The sequence below is a fragment of the Podarcis vaucheri genome, assembly GCF_965113315.1.
Source record: "Podarcis vaucheri genome assembly, chromosome: 17".
NCBI classification, from domain to species: domain Eukaryota; kingdom Metazoa; phylum Chordata; class Lepidosauria; order Squamata; family Lacertidae; genus Podarcis; species Podarcis vaucheri.
In genome coordinates, this window is record NC_138755.1 from 2124418 (window position 1) to 2150363 (window position 25946).

At 43.9% G+C, this 25946-nt stretch overlaps 1 protein-coding gene across 1 annotated transcript; it reads left to right on the forward strand.

Moving 5' to 3' along the window:
• LOC309522510 (intercellular adhesion molecule 1-like) lies at positions 1-25946 on the forward strand. Its single transcript, XM_082205839.1, has 7 exons — positions 1-121; positions 10695-10958; positions 12775-13095; positions 13721-13999; positions 15329-15604; positions 23197-23439; positions 24409-25946. The coding sequence occupies exons 1-7, from the start codon at positions 49-51 to the stop codon at positions 24591-24593; spliced, it is 1641 nt and encodes a 546-aa protein (XP_082061965.1). The 5' UTR covers positions 1-48; the 3' UTR covers positions 24594-25946.

Sequence of the window (25946 nt, forward strand, 5' to 3'; positions counted from 1 at the left end):
TCGCCCGCGCCCCGAAGGGCTCTCCGGCCGCAGCGCCCGCTCCGCGCCATGCCGCGCCCGCCCGCCGCCCTCCTGCTGCTGCTGCTGCTGCTCGCCTCGGCCGCCTGCTCTGCCGCGCAAGGTAAGGGCGGGGAGGGAGTCCGTCTGTCCCGCCGGCCGAAGGTGCTGGGGCGGGCGAGGGCGAGGGCGAGTCTCGAAGGCCGAAACCACGTGCTCGCCGTTTGAGAAGAAGGGGCGAAGGGTCAGAAATGCACTCTCCATATGCTCAGAGGCACTTTCTCTGAGCCAGACTTCACAGGGTTGAGCCACGGCATTGCAAAGGGCTTCTTTGATTTCGCTTAAATCTGTGACCGGGCTCTCCGCTCCCGGTTTGAGGAGGGAAGGGGGTTGCCGTGAACCCCCCAACCTCCCCTCCTCTTGGGCTGAGGCGCAGGGTTGCATTCCTACCTTTCTTAGCTGGGGGAAACCCTGAGTTTTGCTTGAGCTTGGTGTTACGCTTCCTGGAATGAGAAAAGCAGCAGCAGTTCATTTCTGGCTACTTTCTGCCTGATTCTGTGAGTGAGCTGATTAGTATATCTATGGAAGGACTCAGGAGTGTGAGAAGTGAATGAAAATGAATTCATTCTATGGTTCATGAACTCTAGTAGTGCAAAATTACAAGAAGAAAACAAGAAAGATGTCAATGCAGGTGGCTTCAATTAAAATTTCAGTTAGAGCAGATGAAACAGACACAGTTGTGAAACTTTAAAAAAAATGCTATGGTGCCAAAGTATGAGTTCACATTCACTAAGAGCAAATCACAACAACAACATACACACCATTCCAATCTCTGGTGGAAACATTCTCTGGTTCTGTGATTGTTTGGATCCAGTTGGGCAGCCACCTCAAGCTCAGCTCAGTCTAGGTAAAATGTCCAGGAGGGCAAAAGCCCAGGGTTCAAACACATGCTTTGGATGCAGAACAGCCCAGGTCCAATTCCTGGTAGCATCACTAGCTAGAAGGGTCCCAGGTCCCAAGGCTGGAGAGTCACTGTCAGAGACCTTGGAGAGAACTGCTAGGTAGAGGGCAGATCTTCTGACTGGTCTCTGGGTTTGCAGCTTTCTGACTCCCGTCTGTTTTTAAAGCAACATTTCTTTTTCTATCTAAAATTAGAATGGTGAGATGAAGAAAGCTAAACAAGAGGTAGACCTTTTTGTGTGTGTAAAAGGACGTGATCAGAGCTCAGTTCAGTTCTGGTACTAAAAAGAAATCCCTAGAAGGAGAACATGCTCAGATCTTTAATTCTAGCTGTATGTCTTTTGCACCTGCCTCTGGTTTGTAGATCTTGGGGTTCTTATTAAAAACAAGGTATTTCTAACAAGCTCGAAGTTTGCCCACTCTTGGTCACTCTCTAGATGGACCAGCTGTCTGGCAGCTTCATATGTTCATGTCCCCGGGCCCAGAGAGAATTCTCTCCCAGCATTGTGTTTGCCTTCTTGCTGCCTTGTAGATATCCACTGCATTTGTCTTAAGAGTGGAGACACAGTTTTGCTTCACTGGTTCAGAGAACACAGCCTTTGGAAGCGGGTGCATCTCTGGAGTTACATAGAACAGAGAATGGGGGGGGGGGATAGCTAACCAACCCACAAATTTATATAATGAAAATACTCAGCACTAAAGCCATTTTATACTTTAGTCTTCCTTGTGGAATTCCAAATGCCTGTTTTCCCTCAATTCAAATGACCACTCTCCCTCATATGTACTGATGTATGGGAGTTGAGAGGAGCTAGATCGAGATAAACACAGACATAATATGCTCATCAGAAAGGCAAGAATAGTTTTGCATTGGGGTGGGGAGCCTTTTTCAGCCTGAGGGGGACTGCGTTGCAAGGCCAGACGCAAAAGGTGAGCAGAGCAATGGGTGTGACTCTAATCTTTGCACAGAACGCATTCCAGCCGCACAAGAATCGGGGGTTTCCACACGCACGTCCTCCCCATCCAGGCGCATGGGAGGCATCGTCACAGTTTAAGGCAGGGAAACGCACTGGGGCTGGTTCAGAACAGGGCCAGTTAGAGGGCGTGGCCTGGGGAAACTCCCCAGAGACGAAGTCTGGAATGCCCAGGCCTGAGCTGCACTCAGTGGCAAATACAAGTTGCTGCCATGTGGCTTCCAAAAACTTTTTCACTCTGATACAGACATGATGCAGACCATATCAGCCTTGTCATCTGGCCAGCCCAGGACCTCCACACAAATTTTATAAATGCAGGAAGCAGTAGTTACAAGTTACCAGTTTCTGCAGCCACAGCAGACACTATGATTCTCCAGCAACTTGACTTCACCCCTGGTGATGCCTTGTCCCTCGAGACAAATGGATGTCAGCAACAACTCCCAGCTGTGTGTGCAGAGGATTGCAACCCTAAGCATGAATGTTCTGCGTCACGTGTAGGTGCATCCCTTTGCCAGACATAACAGGCAGTATTTGATGACAGGCTTCCAAAAACGGGTGCCCTCCAGATATTAGACCAAAAGAATAATAGAATCATAGGGTTTTAGAGTTGGAAGGGACCCTGAGGGTCATCTAGTCCAGCCCCCTGCAAGGCAGGAATCTCAGCTAAAGCAGCCATGACAGATGACCATACAATCTCCGCTTAAAAGCCTCCAATGAAGGAGTGTTCACCACCTCCTGAGGGAGATTCCAACTCCTAATGGTGAATACAGTGGTACCTTGGGTTATAAACACCTCGGGTTACAGACTCTGCTAACCCAGAAGTACCGTATTTTTCGCCCTATAGGACGCACTTTTTCCCCTCCAAAAATGAAGGGGAAATGTGTGTGCATCCTATGGGGCGAATGTAGGCTTTCGCTGAAGCCTGGAGAGCGAGAGGGGTCCGTGCGCACCGACCCCTCTCGCTCTCCAGGCTTCAGGAAGCTATCCCAAGTCTTGCAAGCCCGGTGGGATGTCCCGCGGGCTCGCAAGGCTTGCGGGCAGCAGCCTGCACCCAAAAGCTGGGGACAGCGGGGAGGCGCAGAGCCGCCACCCCGCTATTCCCCGACCTGATCTGGAGGCTGGCGGGGGGAGAAGCAAGCCTGCTTCTCCCCCCCCCCGCCAGCCCCACAAGCTTGGGGGATAGGGGGATGGCGGAGCGCCACCATCCCGCTATTCCCCGACCCGATCTGGAGGCTGGGGGGGGGGAGCAAGCCTGCTTCTCCCCCCCCCCAGCCCCACAAGCTCGGGGGATAGGGGGATGGCGGAGCGCCACCATCCCGCTATTCCCCGACCCGATCTGGAGGCTGGGGGGAAGCAAGCTTGCTTCTCCCCCCCGCCAGCCCCACAAGCTCGGGGGATAGGGGGATGGCGGAGCGCCGCCATCCCGCTATTCCCTGACCTGATCTGGAGGCTGGCGGGGGGAGAAGCAAGCCTGCTTCTCCCCCCGCCAGCCCCACAAGCTCGCGGGATAGTGGGCCAAGCTGTCCCTGAAGGCAGAAGAGGGAGACGGAGCACTCCATCTCCCTCTTCTAGCTTGGGGATGGTTGCGCAAAGCCTCTGCTGGGCAGCGCAGTGCGCTGCCCCACAGAGGCTTGGGAGGCTGTCCCTGAAGGCAGAAGAGGGAGACGGAGCGCTCCTTCTCCCTCTTCTAGCTTGGGGATGGCTGCGCAAACCTGGGGGGAAATCAAATTTTTTCCCTTGATTCCCCCCCCCCCAAAAAAATAGGTGCGTCCTATGGGCCGGAGCGTCCTATAGGGCGAAAAATACGGTAGTACTTCTGGTTAAGAACTTTGCTTCAGGATGAGAATAGAAATCAAGCAGCGGTGGCAGCAGGAGGCCCCATTAGCTAAAGTGGTACCTCAGGTTAAGAACAGTTTCATGTTAAGAACGGACCTCTGGAATGAATTAAGTTTGTAACCCGAGGTACCATTGTAGTTAGGAATGATGGGAGTTGTAGTAGTTGGAATATCTAAAGGACATCAGGTTGGGAGGCTTGGGCTACACTGTTGAGTTTGCACGTGGAAAGTCCAGATTCAGATCTGCCTCCCCACCTTCACCATGAAGGCTGCTCGTGTTTGTCACCTCTCCACTGTGCCAAAATGCTTTTCTGAGTGGCATTGTTATATAGCCAACACAAACGTTTATATCCCTTTTGCCACACTCAGGGGTTGTTTTTTTTTTGGGGGGGGTTATATTTTAGTGTCTGTGAATTGTTGAGCACTTAACTATCTCAATGTGACTTAACTTATTGAGTAGACATTATGATAGATGTATACGGTTGCACTCTTAAAAAGTTGCTTTAAGCACCCTGCCATGATCACAGTTCATAACTGAAAGGGGATTTCTCCCTATCATTCTCCACTCTCAATCACAGCGAATGTGATTATAGGGTCCATGCTGAATATTCCCTTGAGTCATGAGGAATCCTAGGTGTTCAGAATTGGGGGGGTAAGGTGGGCAAGGTTTGAATGATGATATTACCCCTTTTGTGGGGGTGAATAAATTGCACTGTTACTGGATTTTTTAAAGCAGTTATCTTCCTATTCTAAATTAAGCTGTCAGCCTTTAAGTGGAACCCACCACCTCACAAAATAAAATCCCAGTTCATTTTTGACTTCACTCCTGAGGTGCACTCTTCCATTGTTTCCTGATGCCAACCATACGATACTTGTTTTCCCTTATGGGACAAATACTACTTTGGGAGGGAGGCAGTCTAAAGCTCTTCTTTAGCGCCCCCCCCCCAGCTGCTAAGTTTTTGTTTTAAAGAGACATCTAATCACAGACCCCCCCCCCAATAGTCCTTCAAAGTGTTTCGCCAAAGCAAACATTTGCTTAAGTGAGGTCCTGAGAAATTAGCATTTCACTCTGCATTATGAAACCAAGTGAATGGAGGTTTCCAGATTGAAGGTCCCAGTACTATTACCGGTATTTCCTTGTATTTGCAAAGTGAGATTATTGGGATGGAAGGGTTAGATGAAGATAAGGGATATTTCTTCTGGGGAGATAGCAATCACGACTGGACCTAACGATCAGGGGTCCCTTTACCTTTATACACATGTTGGCAGAGTTAGGTTCCTCTGTGTTTTCTGGGGCTTGCGATCCGTAGTCAGTGTGTTTGTGTAGCCTTGCATTCCAAGGGTTTGATGTATTCCTCCTTCCCGCCCCAGTATTTCTTCTTGTAATTCACTTGGTGAGTTGAGCCATTCCTGGAAAGGGCCTGATTTTCTTTCAGCACTAATCAGAATAAGGAGTGGCAGGGAATTCCTCTTCTTGATCTACTGGCAGCAGTCTAAAGAGCAAGTCAAAAAGTGAGTCATTAAACAAAGGAAAAAGGAAGCCTAAAAGTCTCCTCAAAGGAGATTTAAAGTCACACCTAAGGCATTTCTATTACAGTGCTTCTGTTCTTAATTCTCAGGAATCATGGGGGAGGGAGGAGAAGGCATTGGTTCCACGAACAGAAGCCTCTGTTTAAAAATAGAAGCAAAAGGACTCCAGTATTTCAATGGCTAATCAGTACCATTAATGGATTTAAATCAGGCATAGGCAAACTCTGGCCCTCCAGATGTTTGGGACTACAATTCCCATCATCCTTGACCACTGGTTCTGATAGCTAGGGATGATGGGAGTTGTAGTCCCAAACATCTGGAGGGCCGGAGTTTGCCTATGCCTGATTTAAAATATCATTTGTTGTTGTTGGCATCTGTCTGTCTCAATGGACACAATGGAGTTTGCCTCTCGGGGGGGGGGGGAGTCAAACCGCTGGAGAATCATAGCGCCTGCTGTGGCTGCAGAGACTGGTAACTGGTAACTGCTGACTCCTGCGTTGTATTTGCTGTGTTCGCAGCCCCAGAGTGATCTCTGTGGGGCACAAGCCTGAGCAGTGTGTATGGTGGTCCTGGGCTGCCCAGATGACAAGACCCCCCTCTTGGCCTCACTGATGTGGTCCAAAGGAAAGCAGAGCGATACTCTTGGCACCAGCTGGCTGCAAGAGTTGCCAGAAAGAGGCATACAAGGCCAAAATCTTTTGGACTCCACTCTGAATTTGTGTAGGGTTTGCTCCTTAGCCTTTTCTTCTCCTGAAGATGTCCTGTGAGGCAGCAGGTATGGATTTCTCGTCAGGGTTTATGCCCAAAGCCTTTCTCATGAATGAGTATAACCACAAGGCAGCGGAGCTTTAGGATCAGAGTTTCCTTCTCCTAGATGGGCTGCCTTCCCAGGTTGATGATCCCCATCTGCCCCTCATTTCCCTCTACAGCACGTGCAGAAAACACATTATTGACCATTGTGGCCCACTATTGGTTTCCTCCACTTAATCTGCCAGAGCCTGTCTTCACATGCAGGGGAAGTCCCATTGGATACCCTCATGTGGTTAAGCTGGCCAGTCAAAGCCATTTCTGGGGTGTGGCTGCTGTCACATGCCGACAGCTTCAAGGAGCCACAGGTGAGAGCTGGTGGGGATCAAAGGTGGACAAACTACCCCAGAAGGAGCACAGAATTGTAGAGTTGGATTATGAGGATAATCTAGTCCAACCCCCTGCAGTGTAGGAATATTTTGCCCAACGTGGGGCTCAAACCCACAACCCTGAGTCTCGTGCTTTATCAGCTGAGTTATGTTTCCTGCTGAGGGAAATGGCTGTTCCCCATGAGGTCGGACCCCCAGTCGTGCCAGAAATTCAGGGCTAATAAGAGGGTAATTAGTCCTGCCAACCTCTCCAGGGTAGGAGAGGGCTGTCTTACTCGCGGAGTCCGTTATCTGGCCGCTGCAACAAGATGTGGGGGCAGAGGACTTTGGGGGCCAAGCCTGGCACGGAAACTGGGCACTCTCTGTTTTTTAAAAAATGATATTTACTGAAGAAAACAATTTTTTTAAAGTTACCAAAGAAAAACAAAGTAGAAAAAAAGAAAAACAAGCCACTTCCAACCATACATATACAAATTCAAAATAAGAGAGAAAAAACAAAAAGAAAAATACACCACAAACATTTAAAAACATTTAAAAACAAATCCATTATTCTCAACTATCATTACCCTCTTTCCTTGACCTCCTCCTCCTCCCCTTCCTTGTATCCTGGTTGTTAATTGTCACAGCAAATCCTTTCCATATTTCATAATATTCTGTCATTACATTACATTACCTTAAACTATTTTAATCTTATCTTACTATAAAAAACCTTGAAACTTAAAACTTAAATCTTATTTTTACCAACTTCTCATAACCATAATATTCTTGCATAATTCTTTAAACATTTTTACTAAAGCCAAGTAGTTTCATTCCAACATTTTTCTAACATTCATCAATTTTATAAAGCAGCCCTAGTAGTGAAAAAAAGAAATAAAAACAAATCCAATCTTCATCCCGCGTCCCTTCCTCCTGGTCCCGGATTTTGTCAGTCCTTATTATCCCATCGATCTGGCGCATTAACCTGGTATCCTTATATCCGAGGCCTTTAAGTCTCTTCCATGTCCCTTCCGCAACTCTTCTTCATATTTGTAACTGTCTTTTCCCTTTTCTCCTGCTCGTTTCACTCGTGGGAACTCCAGCTTAGCAATATTTTTGACCCTTCTCGACAGATCAGCCCCTTTTCCATAATCGACACTAAATTCCATGTGGTATTTAAAGACATGTTTCAAAATCCCTCCAAAATTGAGAGCCCCCACAATCCCAAACATCTCACGGCCCATTGCCAGACTTGAAAAGTCCAAACATCCCTGCATAGGAGGGTCTATCCAACCCCCCATTTCCAAACCAAACTTTTTCTTTCCAAATCTGGCTTTTTCCAAGTTCGTTTGTCAAATCCGAAAGTTCATATTCCTGTTGGGCCTGTTGTGTCAGGGCACACTCCTGATTTAATTCCTGGATGGGCTCCACATATTTTCCCACTGCCTGTTCAAAATTTCTAACCGAATCAGACATCAAATTCGTCTTCTCATGTAGCTGTTCCAGTAGGGCATTTGTTTTATAGAAAGCACACAACAGAGCTTCTGACTACATTGTCCTGAAGGTCAGATGTCTAGTCCCACGATTGTAATCTGTAACAGCTGCCAGCTCCCAGGAGTTGGTTACAGTTTCACAGTCTCCCTCTAGGGGGAAAACTTCTGTTTAATCTTTCTTTTAAAGACAAGTCTAGCAACAGAGTTTCCTTTTTTCAGATATTTTGTCAATATTTGTTCCTTTAAGGTGCGAAAGGAAACAATGGAATCACTGTGTTTCTCTTCTTTTAGCTATCTGTCAAAAGCGTTTGTCTCTGGTCAATGAGCTTCAAACGTCAGTCCTGACACCCCGCTCCAGGATCAGGATGATGGAAAGTTACTTTACTTTAAACTCACTTCTGCAGGTTTAAACAGTCCAGAAAAGATCCCCCTTCTTCTCCTGCTGCCGAAGGGGGGTTCAACAATTTTAAATGATGAAAGCCAATCCTTTAGAAGCGATTTTCTGAGCTCTAGTTTATGTTGTCTTTGCTTTATTCTATCTACAAAGAAATGGAAGGCTGACTTCCTGTTTAGACCTTCCCGTTTCAGTACCAAATTGAAATAAAATTTTTAAGTCCAATTCCTTTCTGCTCACAAGTCCTTATTTAAAGTCCAATTGTTCAAAGTTTAAGTACTCATGGGTGCTTATTTTAGAAGCCAAATTGTCCCAGGATTGGATTGGATTGATCTTTATTACGGCCATTGGCCCGTCACACGACAGTTTCCCATACCAACATAATGTACTTGAACCTCCAAATTTAAAACCGTCAAAACTTACAAAAAACAGACAAGAACCAAAGCAGAACAAAAACAAAAGACCAACATCATACATTACAATAAATTTGTAACATAAACATCACCCTCTGCTCATAAATTAATAGAAGACATCGATGGTGATTCACCTAGTTACATCCTAAAACATAGATCATGGTTTAAAGGGATTTTCCGAGCCGCACAGGAGTCCGTTTCTCTTCTTTAGGGATAGGACGCTGATCAAGAATCTGGCAACCGTGAGTGATCTTAGGGGGTCATCATCATTTAGTAGATATCTCAGTTTGGCTTCATTCGTATCATTGGCAATTCCTTTAGATATTGAGCAAGAAACTTGCTCCTGGCCGATGAGTGAAGAGCACAATCAAAAATTATGTGATGCAACGATTCCGGTGCCCCACTATTACAATCACATAAGAGCGATATCTGTCCATTGGAGAATCTATTTCTCAGCACGTTCGATGGGAAGGTGTTGAATCTTGCCTTTACAAAGGCATATCTATGAGCCGAAGAAGTTAAGGAATTCAAATAGTTTGGGAGCCTTAAGAGGGGTAATAAACCAAGGTTTAGAGGTGAGCAGGTACCATTGCCCAAGACCATTTTCTGCTGCAAGTCCATCTCCTCTAGTTTACAGGTTACTGTTCTTTTAGCTGGAACTATGTCCTGCTCTAGTAATTTGGATGGGGAGATTCCCATTGCCGTAATTTTCAGCTGTAAATTTTTTACCCATGGGCTCTGGAAATCATCTCTCCACATACATTGTATCAAGTACAAGTTTGGGAGATTGTGCCATAGAGATAACCAATGACAAAGTATGTGCTTCCACAGAGCGTTTTCCAGGGATACAGTATTAAGTTCCATGCGTAACGCTGTATTACTTACACAGTTGGGCAGTTTCAATATCCCTCTTAAAAATTGATTTTGAATAACCTCCAGGTGAGATAGATTGACAAAAGTCCCCCAAATTGAGATGGCATAGGCAATTGTCGGGATCACCTTGGCCTTGAAGGTGATCCCAGGAAAAAGGCAGCGCGCTCTGGCAACGGCTGTGTGGCTTCGCTCCACGGAAATAGCAGTTGACTCACAGCACCGCGCCACTTCCCCCTCTTCGCTTTGGAGCCCGTTAGTGGGTTCCTTTGCGGGTTGGGGGGGCGCTAAGGGTGCCCGCCGAGTCCCATGGTCACAGGCTTCATCCGCCTGTGATTTTTAAAAGGGTCCCCACTTCGCCGTAGCGGAAAAGACCCGTTTCGCGCGGAGCTAGTCCCTCCGGATCAGAGGGAGTCCGCCATTGCCGATGGCGCCACCCCGGAAGTCTCTCGAAACTGGACACTCTCTGGAGTCATTCTCTCTAGAGCAGGGACACCTGTTTCTTAAAAATTAATAAGATTTGGCTAAAAACAGGCGTATTCTGGACTGAAGGAGATAAGGGAAACAATCTGTGGAACTGCAGAGTTCACCTTATTCAGTTTCACCTTATTTGGTATTACTACTTTCTTTCTTTTGCCTTTTCCTTGCTTCTTTCCCCCCACTGTAATCTCACCATTTTATTGCTTCTTATTGGGTTTTTTAATTAAGAACTATTTAGTATTGCACCTCTGAAGATTTTCCATACTTTATCACTTATTCTGCATTTCTTAATTTCTCTATTACTTTTACTTATCATTAACTAATCATTAACTAATAATCTAATAAACTAATAATCTTATTAATTAGTTAATAATCATTAACTAATAATCTTCATTGCAATATTTCACACATTCCTCCTTACAGAAACTTCTTGCGGTCCTACTAGCGTAATCTGTTTATTACAATTGCTTTTTAAATAGTTCAAATATTTACTCCAGTCTTCTAAGAATCTCTGATCCCGCAGGTTTTGAATCCATCCTGTTAATTTATCTAATTTTGCATAGTCCATTAACTTCATTTGCCACTCTTCTTTTGTCGGTAATTCTTCTTGTTTCCATTTCATATCTATTGTGTTTTCAGAGGCTCAACAAGAGGACTACTACTTGAGGATTTGGCCAGAAAAGCCTGCAGTGAAGTATGGAGATTCCATGGTATTAAACTGCAGTTCCAATTGTGAGAACATTGGCTTGGAGACCAGCTTACAGACCGTTGCTGCAGGGACTGGGCCTACTTGGAAAGCCTTCAATCTCACCAGTGTTACTGAGTGGGAACCAAAGCCATTGTGTTTTGCTACCTGTGGGGGGACAGAGCAGAAATATCAGAGGATAACCACCACAGTTTACCGTAAGTCACATACTGGGCAGTCCTGGAATAATCATTCACTCAGGGCAGAGGATTTGGAGTGCTGCTTGGCTTGAAGGTTATTCAGTGGAAAATAGGAGGGGCATGGATTCAAATTCAGCAAGAGGCCAGGAAAGAAAGTGGCTGGCTACTGCCCTGAGCATGCACAGCTGCTTTCTGAATCCACATAACCCGGTAATCTACCTTGGAGTGGCTGTCCAGGGGACCAGGTAGGGATCTCCTGCACAGTCATTTGTGATCCTGGAATTGGAGCCCTGTCTTCAGGACTGTCTCCCCAGAATAGTTCACTGTGGTGCTGACGCTGTTGCATTTTCAGCACCAGCAGGATACTTCTGTATTTGCCCAGGCCTTTGGTTTTTCTTTTATTTCCTCATTTAAATCTGCTTTGAATGCTGTTGATGTTTACTTCTATGTTGCTGCACTGCAATTCCTCCTGTTACTATCATTTGTTCAATTCCATTTATGAATTACTTCTTATAAAGCATCTCAAAGCAGTTTAACAGCAGAAAGAAAGAACAATTTGAAATGCAGTGCAGCTATAGAGTGTTTTTATTAAAAGAGCTTTGTTTTTATGCTTTTGTTTTTTAAGCTGCCCTGGAAGTTTCCTTGTAAAGTGAAAGGCAGGTGCCAACCTCAAAAGCCCCAAGCAGCTTTGAGCCATTTGCCCAGAGGGTGAGGTTCCCTTCCAAGGCCCAGCTGCTTGGCCCACCTCAGAGTTGGGCGAACTTTTTCCAGCCCAAGGGCTGCATTCTTTTCTGTACAGCCCAGGGGCACTACCAGTGGTGGACAGGGCCAGATGCAAAAGTGGGTGGAGAAATTAATGTCCAATTTACACTCATGCATCTTCTCTATCCTCCATCCAGACAAGGAAGAGACATCCAAGTTCAAGGACATATTCCAAACAGGCAAAATCATTCATTGAGGCTGCAGAGCTGGGCTGGTGAGGGGCATGGTCTGGGGAAAGGGGCTGCAGCTTGAGGAGAGTTCTGAGAACCAGATAGAGAAGCCTGGAGGGTTTACCCAACATCGAAAGAGGTTCACTTGCTGAGAACAAGGGGCAGGGCCTTGCTGCGGTAGCCCCCAAGTTATAGAATTCCCTTCATTGCCCCATCCTTGATGACGTTTTAGTCGACAGTGGAAATGTCTGTGCCTTGAAGAGATACATTCTGCAACCTGTAAATATTATGTAAATTAATCAAATGGGCATGCTTCCTGCCACTTTTAATATTTTGCATAATTCAGCCTGCTGTGGCATGCCCAGAAGTTTTGTCCTTTCTTAGCTCTTAATGGCTTTGCCCAAGTCAGCTCTCACTTGGTTCCCAAGCAAAATTATCTTTGCAAAGGCAGGAGGGAAGACGGCAGTGGGGTGAGAGGGGCTGCCTAGCTGAAGCAGAGACCTCATGGGTCTCATCCTTAAGGTCTGGACATGCTGCCCCCTGGTCCTGAGATGCCCGGCAGGGATTGCTTCCAAGACTGGCGTTGAAAGAAACACAAAACGTGTATCCTTTCTTTTTCCATTACTTCTGAATTTTATTAACCAATGAAGATTGGGTGGTATTTGATACTCAATTGTTTATTCATTTTTTTATTGTTAAATTGCTTTGACCTGTTTCATAGGAAGTGATCTGTAAATGAAATAAATTATTATCATTACTCATTTCATTTCTATACTGCTTTATTTTTATGGGGGGAAATCTCAAACTGGTTCACAACATTTAAAAAACAACAACAATCCAGAATAAAATATTATTGAAGAAAGTCAAATCAATAGGATTTATCACTTTTTATTCCGTTCCAGGAGCTCCGGTGCACGTAGTGTTGGATCCGCTGCCAGAGGTGGAGGTGGGTAAGGAGTATAATGTGACTTGTCGAGTTTTCGATGTTGCCCCCATCTGGAACCTCACCGTGACCTTGTATCAAGGGGAGAGGAGGCTGTATGTGGAGACCTTTGAGGACCACAGGAATCCTGAAGCCGGCAATGTTGTGGTGACAAGCAACAGCATCACCGCTCAGCAGAATGACCACGGAGAGGAAGTCACCTGCCGCGCAGCTCTGGACCTGAGGCCGGAAGGGCCCTTCTTGGAAATGGCTTCCCTCAGCAAATCGCTGGAGACTGTTGGTGAGTTCACATCAGAGGCCCCACGTCCTCTAAAAGAAGTGGGCACAATGGCAAAAGAAGCAGATTCATTGACTGCTAATGGGCATAAATCCAAGCAGAAACTCTGGAGGTAATGGAGCCCCCCCACCCTGCATTGTCACTCCCCCATACAGATCCCCTTGGATGTCAGAAAGGACACTCTTTCTTGCTACTGTTTTGCATCCATGATGGATCTATTTCATTTTTATTTATGAAATGGCATTGGGGTGCAGACAGGGCTACTGTATCTGCAAGGCTGGGGGTACTGAATGAAACTGCAACTGGTTGTAATCTTTTTGGTATAGGTGGCTACCTGTAATTATGATTTATTTCCATCTGCCGCAAACCAGAGAGGGCAGTAAGTCCATGGAAGCCAACTAACATCTAAGCCAACTGAGCAGGCTTGATGTTCATTGGGCTGGTTTGGATATCTTTACTGCCTTCCTTTGTTTTTTGGGAAAGCTCACTTGTTTTAACTTCTGCAAACCTCTAGTTTATTTCTTCAGTAGCTTTGTTTTCATTTCTGTTGGCATCAGTGGTCACTGCCTGTTTATGGGAGTGATATCTCTTTTCATAACTGATATGATTTCTTTCATGGTTTTCACAGTTTTCCCTATGGACCCATATCTTCAAACTTTGGGCTCTGTAGAGATCAATACTAGCATGCCTGTGGAATGTGAGGTGTCTGGACTTTTTCCGGTTCAAAAGGCAGCGTTTCAGCTGTTCTTTGCAGGGGAGAGATTGAACTCCAGCAACCACGTATCAGGGCACAAAGTGAGTGCCCAGGCTCAGGTGACCTCCATATCAGCAGGAGAACATCAGCTGATCTGCATAGTCTCTTTGGGACCAGTGACCAAAACTGCAGAGAGCACTGTGAATGTTTACAGTGAGTATCATTTCTGGATTTCATAGAATCAAAATTGTAGAGTTGGAAATGACCTGAGGATCATCTAGTCCAACTGCCTGAAATTCAGGAATCTCAACTAAAGCATCCATAACAGGTGGCCACCCAACCTCTGCTTAAAAACCTCAAATGAAGGAGAGTCCACTACCTCTCATGTTTCGCTGTCAAACAGCTCCTACTATCAGAAACTTGTTCCTGGTGTTTAGTTGGAATCTCCTTTCTTGTAACTAGAAACCATTGGTTCAGGTCCTAGCCTTGGGAGAAGGAGAAAACAAGCTTGCTCCATCTTTCATGTGACAGCCCTTTAGATATTTCAAGCTGGCTATCATATTTCTTCTTCAGCAGGCTAATGCTGAGCTCATTCCACCAGCATTTGTTGGCCCAACACCTATAAAGTACAGCCTTTTGCAGTGGGGCTGCCAGGCATAGGTCTTCCCTGCATGCCTGTCAAAATGACAGACATTTGGCTCCCATTAGTTAACAGCCTTTCAACATGCAATTCCAGGGAGCAGAGTCTGGCCAACGTCTCCACACCAAGAGGGGGGATGATGAATGGGTTGAGCAACAGAATGGAACTTTCCTGCCTGTCCAAAAAAACATCTAGATCAGTTTGTCTGGCCCAGCTGGATGCTTCCAGGAAGCCCACAAACAGTAGGGAAAAGAAACAGCTTCCCCTGCCCCTCCTGTTTGTCCCTAGCATCTGGTACCCTGCCTGGCACAGGTACACTGCCTCTACAGGGAGTGGGTGGCGCTGTGGCCTAAACCATTGAGCCTCTTGGGCTTGCTAATCGGAAGGTCAAATCCGCATGATGGAGTGAGCTCCCGTTGCTCTGCCCCAGCTCCTGCCAACCTAGCAGTTTGAAAGCATACCAATGCAAGTAGATAAATAGGTACTACTGCAGTAGGAAGGTAAATGGTGTTTTCGCATGCTGTGGCTTCCATCATGGTGTTCCATTGTACCAGAAGAGGTTTAGTCACGCTGGCCATATGACCCAGAAAACTGTCTGTCGACAAACGCCGGCTCCCTCAGCCTGAAGCAAAATGACTGCCTCATCCCATAGTCTCCTTTGATTGGACTTAAGCATCCAGAGGTCCTTTATCTATTACCTGTTACCTTTTGTACACTGCCTCTAAGTATGGAGAGCTCTAAGCTATTTCACCATCATGGCTAAAATCTGCCAATTTACCTCAAGCCTATTTTAAAAATTCACCAAAAATTTTAACTTGATAGGGTTTAGCTCATGGTGTAATAATTATAGTCAGTCAAGCAATGTAGATAGGTAATGGCTGTTCTGCTACATTCTCTTGCAGGTTTGCCCAAACCCACCCTGCACATTGACCACCCCCAAATCCCTGTCAACACAAACGTGACAGTTATGTGCAGGTCTGATGGCTCCAAGTCCCCTGGTGTCATCCTGCGGATCAGTGACACCCAGGAGATCTTACTCTCCGGAGATGGTCCTTCTCTGCAGTATTCACTGACGGCCCAGAAAGAGGATAATGGGAGGCAATTCATGTGCAAAGTGGAGCTGAAGGTTGATGGGCGCTCGGTTGTGAAAGAGACAGCTGCAAATCTCACTGTCTTCTGTGAGTAGGAAATGCTCTTCTGAACAATATTTTATTTCTAGAGATTCAGAACTCTTCACATTCTGCAACAAAGAATAAATAAATTATGCAGTGGGAATGAATTACCCAACCTGTGCAGCTTGTTGTCCATCTATCGAGGCCTAATCCTGCATGAGGCAGCCTGTGCTTGGACTGTACCACTTCAGACTGTAGACAGGGGCTCACATGGCTGAGAGCTATTTTATACATGGTGGTGGTTGATTTATTTATATTCCGATTTTTCTCCTGACAGAACTCAAGGCAGCTAACAGATAAAAATAAGAACCACTAAAAACATAGAAAAAAAACCCCAATCATTAAAAAACAATTAAACATTGGTAGAATTAAAACCGCACACACACAATTAAAACATACAAATAATTACAACAAAAACAGCACAACAATCAATCCCTGAACTTCAAAAACAGGCCTGGCCTTCTCCGTTATATATATATATATATATATATATATATTTTTTATAAAATTTTTATTGGTTTTACAAAGTTTTTAAATAACAAACAAACACTTAAAAAGACAAACATACACGTATAGTTTCATACCATATTTTCATAAACCTCTTTTCTTGGACTTCCCCTCCCCCCCCCCCTTTCTGCATCCCAATGTCCAAAATTTTTTAGCAACTCCCAATTGTTACTTCCAGCCTCTGTCATCTTAGTCTTCTCTATATTCTGGGCTTATATCACTGTATCCCTTTGTCTCTGAAAACCACAACACTTTAACATTCCTTAAGTTTATAATAGTCCTTAAGGTAGCTTTTAAATTTTCTCCATTCTTCTTCCACCGTCTCCTTTCGTTGGTCACGGATTCTGCCTGTCATCTCAGCCAATGTCATATAGTCCATCACTTTCATCTGCCATTCTTCCAGCGTGGGTAGATCTTGTGTCTTCCAATACTTCGCGATGAGTATTCTTGCTGCTGTTGTAGCATACATAAAAAAAGTTCTATCCCCTTTTGACACCAATTGGCCGACAATGCCCAAGAGAAAGGCCTCTGGCTTTTTAGGAAAAGTACATTTAAGTACCTTTTTCATTTCATTATAGATCATTTCCCAGAAAGCCTTAATCTTCGGGCACGTCCACCAGAGGTGATAGAAGGTACCTTCAGTCTCTCTACATTTCCAACATTTATTATCGGGCAAATGGTAAATTTTTGCCAGCTTGACTGGAGTCATGTACCACCTGTAAACCATTTTCATAATATTTTCCTTTAAGGCATTACATGCCGTGAATTTAATACCGGTGTTCCATAACCATTCCCAGTCAGCTGACATGATATTGTGCCCAACGTCCTGTGCCCACTTGATCATAACCGATTTAACTGTTTCATCCTGTGTATTCCATTTCAGCAACAAGTTATACATTCTAGATAAGATCTTAGTATTGGGTTCTAGTAATTCAGTTTCTAGTTTTGATTTTTCCACCTGGAAGCCAATTTTCCTATCCTGTTTAAAAAACTCCATTATTTGACGGTATTGAAACCAATTTTGTACTTTATGTTTCAGTTTCTCCTGGCTTTGTAGTTTAAACTTATCTCCATCCTGTTCCAAAATTTCCCAATACTTCGGCCATCCGACCTCCATATTGAGTTTCTTCACTGCTTTAGCCTCCACTGGTGAGACCCATCTAGGGGTTTTGTTTTCCAACAAATCTTTATATCTTGTCCAAACATTATATAGTGCTTTCCTAACAATATGATTTTTAAAAGCGCTGTTAGCTTTATCATACCATAAATATGCATGCCAACCAAAAGCATTGTTGAAACCCTCCAGATCCAAAATATCCGTATTCTCGAGGAGCATCCATTCTTTCAGCCAGCAAAAAGCAGCTGCCTCATAGTACAATTTTAAGTCTGGCAGGGCAAAACCCCCTCTTTCTTTTGCATCTGTCAATATTTTAAATTTAATTCTGGGCTTTTTGCCCTGCCAGACAAATTTCGAAATATCTTTCTGCCACCTCTTGAAACATTCCAACTTGTCAAGAATCTGCAAGGTCTGAAACAAAAATAACATTCTAGGCAATACATTCATTTTGATCACAGCAATTCGGCCTAACATTGACAATTTCAAATTTGACCATATTTCTAGATCTTTTTTGATTTCTGACCAACATTTTTCATAGTTGTCCTTATACAGGTTCACATTTTTAGATGTCAAATAAACCCCTAAGTATTTGACCTTCTTAACCACTGTCAGCCCTGTCTCTTCTTGGAATTTCTCCTTTTCCATATCTGTTAAGTTTTTTCCTAAAACTTTGGTTTTTTGTTTATTCAACTTAAATCCAGCTACCTGGCCAAACTGTTGTATTATTTCTAGAACCTTTTTCGTACTAGTGATTGGCTCTTGTAAAGTCAAAACTAAATCATCTGCAAACGCTCTTAACTTGTAATGTTTAGCTCCGACCTGCACTCCTTTAACCTGCTGGTCATTCCTTATCATATTCAGCAACACCTCCAGAACTGAAATAAAAAGTAATGGGGAAATTGGGCACCCCTGTCGTGTTCCTTTTTCTATCTTAAGCTCCTCAGTTACTACGTTGTTTACAATCAATTTAGCCTTTTGTTCAGAATATACTGCAGCCATACCATTCTCAAAACCTTGACCTACCCCCATCCCATGAAGGTTCTTCATCATAAAGCTCCAAGAAATGTTATCAAAGGCTTTCTCCGCGTCCACAAAAATCAATACTGCTTTAGTGTTTATATTCACCTCTAGCTTTTCCAAAATGTCTATTACATTCCTTACATTGTCTGCCAGGTGTCTTTTAGGGAGAAAGCCTGCTTGGTTCTTATGAATCCTTTCCATCAACACTCTTTTAAATCTTTTTGCCAAAATGTCTGCAAAAATTTTATAATCCACATTAAGTAATGATATTGGGCGGTAGTTCTTTAGTTGAGTCTTTTCAGTCTCTGTCTTTGGTATGAGTGAAATATATGCTTCTTTCCACGATTCAGGTGCCTTCTTTCCCTCAAGGATCTCATTACAGACTTCTTTTAATGGTTGAGTCAACCATTCCTTCAACGATTTGTAATATCTAGAAGTCAGTCCATCTGGTCCTGGAGATTTGCCCAATTGCATGTTCTGAATGGCGGCCTCTATCTCTTGTTCTGATATTCTCTGGTTCAGATCCATCTTACTTTGATGAGAGATTTTTTGTAATCCATATTTATCAAGGAATTTGTCTATATCTTCTTCATTTTGCGAACCTTGAGTATATAGCTTTTTAAAATAACTCAAAAAACAGTTTCTAATTTCATTAGGTTTAGATATATTCTTTCCATCCACTTCTAGGCTTGTAACCGTATTCAATTTCTGCCTTTTCTTCAATTGCCATGCCAGAACTTTGCCACATTTGTTTGCTGATTCAAATGTCTTTTGTTTCATTTGTTTTATCTTCCATTCAATCTCCTGGTTCATCAATTCCATATATTGTATTTGATATAGCTTGATCTCTCTTAAAATCTCCTGGGACTTTGGTTTTGTTCTTAATTTTTTCTCTCCTTCTTTTATCTTTTCCAAAATCTTTTCTTTTTTCTCATTTTGTTTTTTCCTCTTTATTGAATTTTGTTGAATCAAGAAGCCTCTCATCACTGCTTTACTTGCGTCCCAGATCACTCTCTTTTCCACGTCGGTCCTCAAATTTATTTCAAAATAGTCTTTTAGAGTTTTTTGGGCCTTCATAAGGATCTCCTTATCTCGAAAGAGGGTGTCATTCATTCTCCATCTGAATTGACCAGTTGTTGTAAGTTTCATCTCCATCCTCACGGCATTATGGTCGGAGCAAGTTTTTGGGCAGATTTCCACCTTCTTAACCTTTGGAGCCAAACCACTAGAAATCCAAATTTGATCGATTCTGGTCCAGGTCATCATTGCTTGAGAGAAAAAGGTTCCCTCTCTCTCCAGAGGGTTCCTTGTTCTCCATATATCTATCAAATCCATGTTTTCCGTCATTTCGAAGAAAGTCTTAGGAAGTCTCCCTTCCTTGCTAACTGTTAGTCTTTGTGCCTTGTCCATGTTAGTGGAGACCACACCATTCATGTCTCCCATGATTATCATATTGTAATCCAGATAGTCCATCAGAGTTTCATGAAGTCTCTTAAAGAAGTCAGATTTGCCTTCATTTGGTGCATAAATTCCCACAACTAAAAGTTTTTCTCCTTGTATTTGTATCTCCACAGCCAGATATCTCCCTTGTTCATCTTTAAATATCATTTTTGGGGCCCATTTCTCTTTCACGTATATTACAACTCCTCTTTTCTTGACTTTATCTGATGCAATAAATTCTTGTCCTAGTCTTTTATTTATAAGTAGTCTTCTATGGGCTCTAGTTATGTGAGTTTCTTGTAGACATATCAAATCCAATTGTTCTCTGTTCAAAATATGAAACACTTGTCTTCTCTTCAAAGGCCCATTCAGTCCATTACAATTCCAGCTAAGGAATTGCAAGGCCATCTTATTATTTTTCTGAAACTCCTCCAACAGCTCCAAGTTGTTGCTCTTCTTCTGATGGTGGTGGTTTTTGTCCAAACGAGAGATTCAAGATATCTAGTACTCTCCTCTGTTCTGCAAGTACGTCCACTGTCCCCTTCTGTAGGTCCTCCTGATTTCTTGCTAAAAATTTGTCCTTGTCTTGAATAGTCTTTATCTTCACCTTCTTTCCCCTGTAATCAAATGACAGTCCTTGTGGGAATTCCCACCTAAAGCGGATAGAGTTTTTCTTCAGCAGAAGAGTCAAATCTTTGTAGAAGTTTCTTAAATCCAGAATATATTTTGGAATATCTTTAAAAATCTGTATAGCTGAATTTCCGATTTGTAAGGCCTTTCCAAAGTGTAGTCCTAATATTTTGTCTCTTTCGTCCTTGGATCTAAATGTAATCAGGCAGTCTCTCGGGGTCTTTCTGTCCTGCTTTTTGCCCAGTCTGAAAGCTGTTGTAATTTTGAATTCGTCTTCTTCAAGATCCCAGCAGTCAGCAAACTCCCATGTCAGATATTCTACAAGATTGTCTCCTTCATTCTCTGGAATCAGTCTTAATTTTAAGTTTCTCTCTTTTCTCTGTAACTCCCACAGGGCCAAAGTTGCGTCGTGTTCATAAACCTTCTTAGCGATCGGCTCTAATTTCTCTTGTGTCCCTTCAGCAGTAACTTTGGCATCTTCAGCAATTTTACGCGTAGTAGCATTTTCCTCCACCAATTTATTTATTGATTCTGTATTCTGGTTTAGTCTTACTGATATTTCTGTTAATTTTTGTGTATTTTCTGAAGTCTGTTTTGTCAGAGACTCCAAAGATTGATTTATTTTAAGCAGGGCTTCTGTCACGGCATCCATAGAGGCAGCCGTCCCTTTTTCTTGTCCTGTTGTTCCTGCAGATCCAATAGTTACGCCTGAAATTGAGCCTCTTTTCTTTGTCTGTTGCTGCAGCTGCTGTTGTTGTTGTTGCTTGGTCTTGGCTCTTGTGACTATCTCTTCTTGTGAGCCACTCATGTCAAGGTCGTTTCCCACGGGAGCTATTCCCCGTTGGAAAATTCCACTGTCCCAAGCTGTGCCAAGTTTTACTTTACCCTCTAGAGGGAGCAAATCAAAATGGCCAAAAATAAAATGTCCAAGTACAAAGACAAAGGAGAATATCCAAGGATGTAAAAAGAAGAGTTTTTTAACGCAGTTAAAGCAAGTATAACTGGAGGCTTATAGCTACAAATTGCCACTGTTTCCCAATATATACTGTTTCATCTTGTAATGTACTGTAGCCAGGCACTGTATAAACTTTGTATCGCAGTATCACTTTTACAGGAGAAAGTCAGTTCAGTGTTCTATTGTCCTAAAAGGCAGACCGTTTCATACTTTTATAGCTGAGACAGCAGAGGATTTTTACTGTAAATAGGTCGTGCAGTTACTAAAGTCTCTTTCACCTCCCCTCTGCCCTGCTAGCTAGAGGGGAGATCTAAGGTCTGAGTGTCCGGTTTAGTTATATAAAAGCGAGTTTCAACGGATGCAGATTTAGAGTTCCGTTGCTTTCATTTTCATGCAGTCGGGGGGAGGGAGACTTCCTTGATTTAACCTCCCCGCTTTTAGTCCGATTTTCAGAATTTGAGGGGTCCCAATTGTTTTCAGTTCCTACTCACGGGAATTCAGTCCAAATTTTCTTTCAGGAAGGAATCGGCGCTCTCCGCTTATGGCGACGCGGCTTCACTCCGCAGGCTGGGTGACGACTCTCAGCACCGCGCTCACTCCCGATGCCGCTCCGTAGCCTTTAAAAAGGCTCTTTCGCAGTACCGGGGGGCGCAAAGGTGCCCACCGAATCTCCTTGTTCTCAGGCTTCAGCGCCTGAGATTTTAGGGGTCCCCCGCTCGCCGTAGCGGGTAAGACCCAAACTTGCGGAGCAGTCCTTCTCCGGAGCTCGGAGGTAGGACCGCCATTAAGCGCTGGCACCAACCGGAAGTCCGGCCTTCTCCGTTATATGCTAGTTTTTAATCTTTTGTTTGCATCATGGAGCACTGAGTCATGTCAGCCCCCACTATCCCCTGCCTTCTGAAGTGGTGCAGACCAAATATAGATTTAGCTCATCATTGGGATCAATGTGATATATGCACAATTTGTGGGGTTAATTATTGTGTAAGGTTAATTAATTAATTTCCATGAATGAGAAAATAAGGGTTAGGGAAATTGCTTGAGAAGCTGGCCTATAAAATGAGAGGTTATTCTTGGAAGCCATCAGGTCTTTCCTACCCAAGCACAGGTCCTATAGCTGTACTTTTTTCCAGTGTCAGTTCCCAATGCATTTTCTCAAATCTTGGAGCCACTTGCACAACCTGATCAACTCCTGATTATTCACATCTGATGTGATGTTCGATGCTGGGAGGATTGTGTTTGGATGTCCGGTTCTTTTTAAACAGTGAAACCAGGGGCAGGGAGGGACTGATTCAGACCCGAGCCACTTAGCTGGGAGTGTGTTAACCTCCCTCCCTCAACCATTTCATTGGTCCAAATTGTCCCAATGAGAGATACCAAATGGTGTGTGCAAGGGATATACTAGTACCTATGAGTGTGTGTGTGTGTGTGTGTGTGTGTGTGTGTGTGTGTGTGTGTACTCCCTCCAGTGCTGTGGTTCAATCCCACCCCCAACCCCCCTGTGGTTTCTTTTAGCATGCTTTCTTTAAGAAGAAATAATAATTGTAGGACTGGATTATGGATGTTAACTCCTGACATCACATCTGTTTTGACCCTGAATGTATGAACTGAGCTCAGCTGAAATGCATTCTGTGATCTGAAGTGATACGACACTTCCGTCTATGGTGCTTGGCCTCTGGTGGTTTATTCACACATGCGTCATGCAGTGAATACGGATGCATGGACTAGCCTTGGGATTCTCAAGTTTCTGTGCAAGCTGCTAGACTGGAGCATCCAGGTGGCTTCTAGGATCCATGAGCATCCTGCGCACGCTGCCTAAAGGGCACAAGATTACCACCAAATCTTATGCGGTTTTGCAATGATGAAATAAGATGCTGCAATTCATCCCTTATGGCCAAGGCAAAACAACCACGTTTGTCTTCTCCATTCCAGATGCGCCCCAAATGAGTGATTCTAGCTGCCCTGATAAGTTGACCTGGAAGGATGGCAGTGAAGAGACCTTTATCTGTTCAGCCTCAGGAAACCCACCACCAACTGTTGAATGCAGGAAAGATGAGGTGTCGTACAACATTGGGATACAGCAGCAAGTCTCAAAAGAGCATGGTGGCATCTATCATTGCAATGCCACCAACGCCTATGGATTTGATGTAAGGGATGTGATCATACACATTAAATGTAAGTTAACCTCCTTGTCCAAATCGTCTTCCAATGAAACACACACACACAAACACACACGAGAAGGAGAGAGAGAGAGAGAGAGAGAGAGACTCACATGGTTTGGATTTGTAGCAGACTGCCAAGAATGTGGAATTATTTAAAATTACTCTGCTAAAAAGCAGGACAAAGTGTAGGTTATAAATTGATCCCAAGGAGGCCAACAGAGAGAACCTTCCTCAATCTTTCTGGATTGGAGATAGTACACAGCTGGATATGGGATGGCAAGCCGAGCCAGGCCACTGGCCGGGTTTTCTAACAACCCGCAGGCATTAATTGCACAGGTCCAACGGAAAGACTCTTTGGGGTTTTGATGTGAGTGCTGTTGAAATCTTGCACACGCTTGTTGGCTCGCTGAACAGCTTTTGTCAGGTGCCAGCCTCTGGAAGTCAGAGATGACAGTGGACCAACATAAAAGTGTGCACTTACCACAGGTAATAGTGATGCCTTCAGGTTCCCAAATCAGTGGACTTGACTCTTCTGACACTTGCTCCTGTGTTCCCTTTGATAGGCCTTAGTGCTTCATAACCTCCAATTTGTGTGTAGCCTACACAAAATTCCACTTTCGGAAATGTGCAGATTAGCTCAATTGTCTTAGCATTTCAATTTGCAACCAGACTTCCAACCCTTAAAAGACCAGGAACTTCCGGAAAGCAGCTAGTTTTGGAGGATTAGTCACACCTAGCATTCAATAGCAACCCAAGTGTAGGAATCACCAGAGGTCTTAAAGTTAGCGAAAGAGGCCAGAATCTCTGTGGTCCAGGCTCATTTACTTGAGCTTTTGGTTTTTGAGCAACCTACATGTCCTTTCAATCACGAGGGCTTGAATTTTGCCCTTTAAAAAGCAAAGCTGTGTGTGTTCTGCAGATTTGCAGCCCTGCAGAATTCTTAGGCCCATAACCTTAACCCACTTGTCTTTGCCTTTCACAGCTTACCAGCCTGACATCCTTGGAATCATAATTGGGATTCTCTGTGTAGTGTTTATTTCTTCTGCAGTAGGGGTGGCTTATTACATGCACTACAGAAGTAAGATCAAGAAGTACCACCTAAGACGGCGGCAGCAGCAAGTAACGGGAAGCCCCATGGAGCAAAAGTGCCTGAATGGCAACGTATAGTCTGTGAATGTTTAAGTGGACAGGTGGCTGCTATAAGCTGAAGAGGAACTTGAGCCCATGCCAGCAAGTTGCAGTTGTTGTTCAGGTTCATCCTCCCCACTTAGCCAGTGATCAGGGGGAGAAAACGGGAAAGCATTCTTGAGATGCTGAACAACTGATGGGCAGTGCTCCAACTGGACTTTGTCTTAAGGAGTTTGGATGGTTTCTGCACTTTCAGAAAAAGACTTGTGATCAGAAACTTGTCCCTTTTATGTTTTCTTAAAACCTTCTCTTCCATCCAAGCCTTGGAATCTTGAAGTTTTGAGAACTGGAGCATTGGACTCTCATGCTTACAGGTCAGGAGGGGGTAAAAGCTGCCAGAGCATAAGCTTTGAGAGATAGCTGACAACATTCAGTTACTCAGTAAGAAGCAACACAAAGAGTTCAGGCAGGTGTGTTGAAGGCAGAAGGATGGAAGAGCCTCATTAAGGATGGACTATTTCCCCAGCAGTGGATGCTTTCAGAACTTAGATTTTCATTCCTGCAGTGTGAAATGAAGTGTCTGCCTGGGTCCTTCACCCCACCCCACTGGGACTATAAGCCAGCAAGATCATGATTGCATTTTGCATTGTGAAAACAATTGTCTCCTTCTTGGACCATCCAAGCTCTTCCAGGGTGCAATCTGGCACCAGTTGGGTCTTAAAGGAAAGCCAAGATTCTTATGTGGGGGCATAGTCAACATAAAATGGTTTTTTATCATGATCCATGAACTCAGGGTTCTCTTCTTTAAAGATACTACATGTCATAACTCTAAGACAACTTGTCTTTTTCAGTGTTAGGCCAGGCTGAAGTCTTTAATGTGAAGGATATGAGAATGGTTTAAAAATAATGTAGGCTTTTAAATGACTGCTGAAAAATGTTGGGTCATGTGTTTCCACATGCTCAGTTTTTCCACACTCCCGCGAGTTTAAAGTGTCATTTTTACACATGTGGCTCAAAGCCACATTTATATGTAAAAACACCAACAAAATCTGCTTTGTGAATTATGCTTTATGGGTGTATGCCTAAAATGTATGAAATGGTCTACATACATTAGAATAGGAGGAAAGCGCTCTTGCAGAACCTTGAACTTGTCATGTAGATTTTTTAAAATGACTCCTTGTTTTAAATCTAACCTTGTATAGGAGAATTACCCCACTGTTTCAAAAATCTTTGAGCTTCTATTCTGGAGGCTGAGCACCCAAACAGCAACTGAATTGAAGGGACTGCAAGTTAATTTTCTTGCATCAAAACCTAGCAAGTCATTCTCAATGAATTTATTTTTATGTTCTTGTCTTATTGCCTGGAGAATAAAATTGTTTGCTAAATTCTGTT

Coding starts and splice junctions, on each gene's coding strand:
- LOC309522510 (XM_082205839.1), top strand. CDS start 49: ATGCCGCGCCCGCCCGCCGCCCTCCTGCTGCTGCTGCTGCTGCTCGCC. Junction 122..10,694: donor CGCCTGCTCTGCCGCGCAAG/GTAAGGGCGGGG, acceptor TTGTGTTTTCAG/AGGCTCAACAAGAGGACTAC. Junction 23,440..24,408: donor TGTGATCATACACATTAAAT/GTAAGTTAACCT, acceptor TGCCTTTCACAG/CTTACCAGCCTGACATCCTT.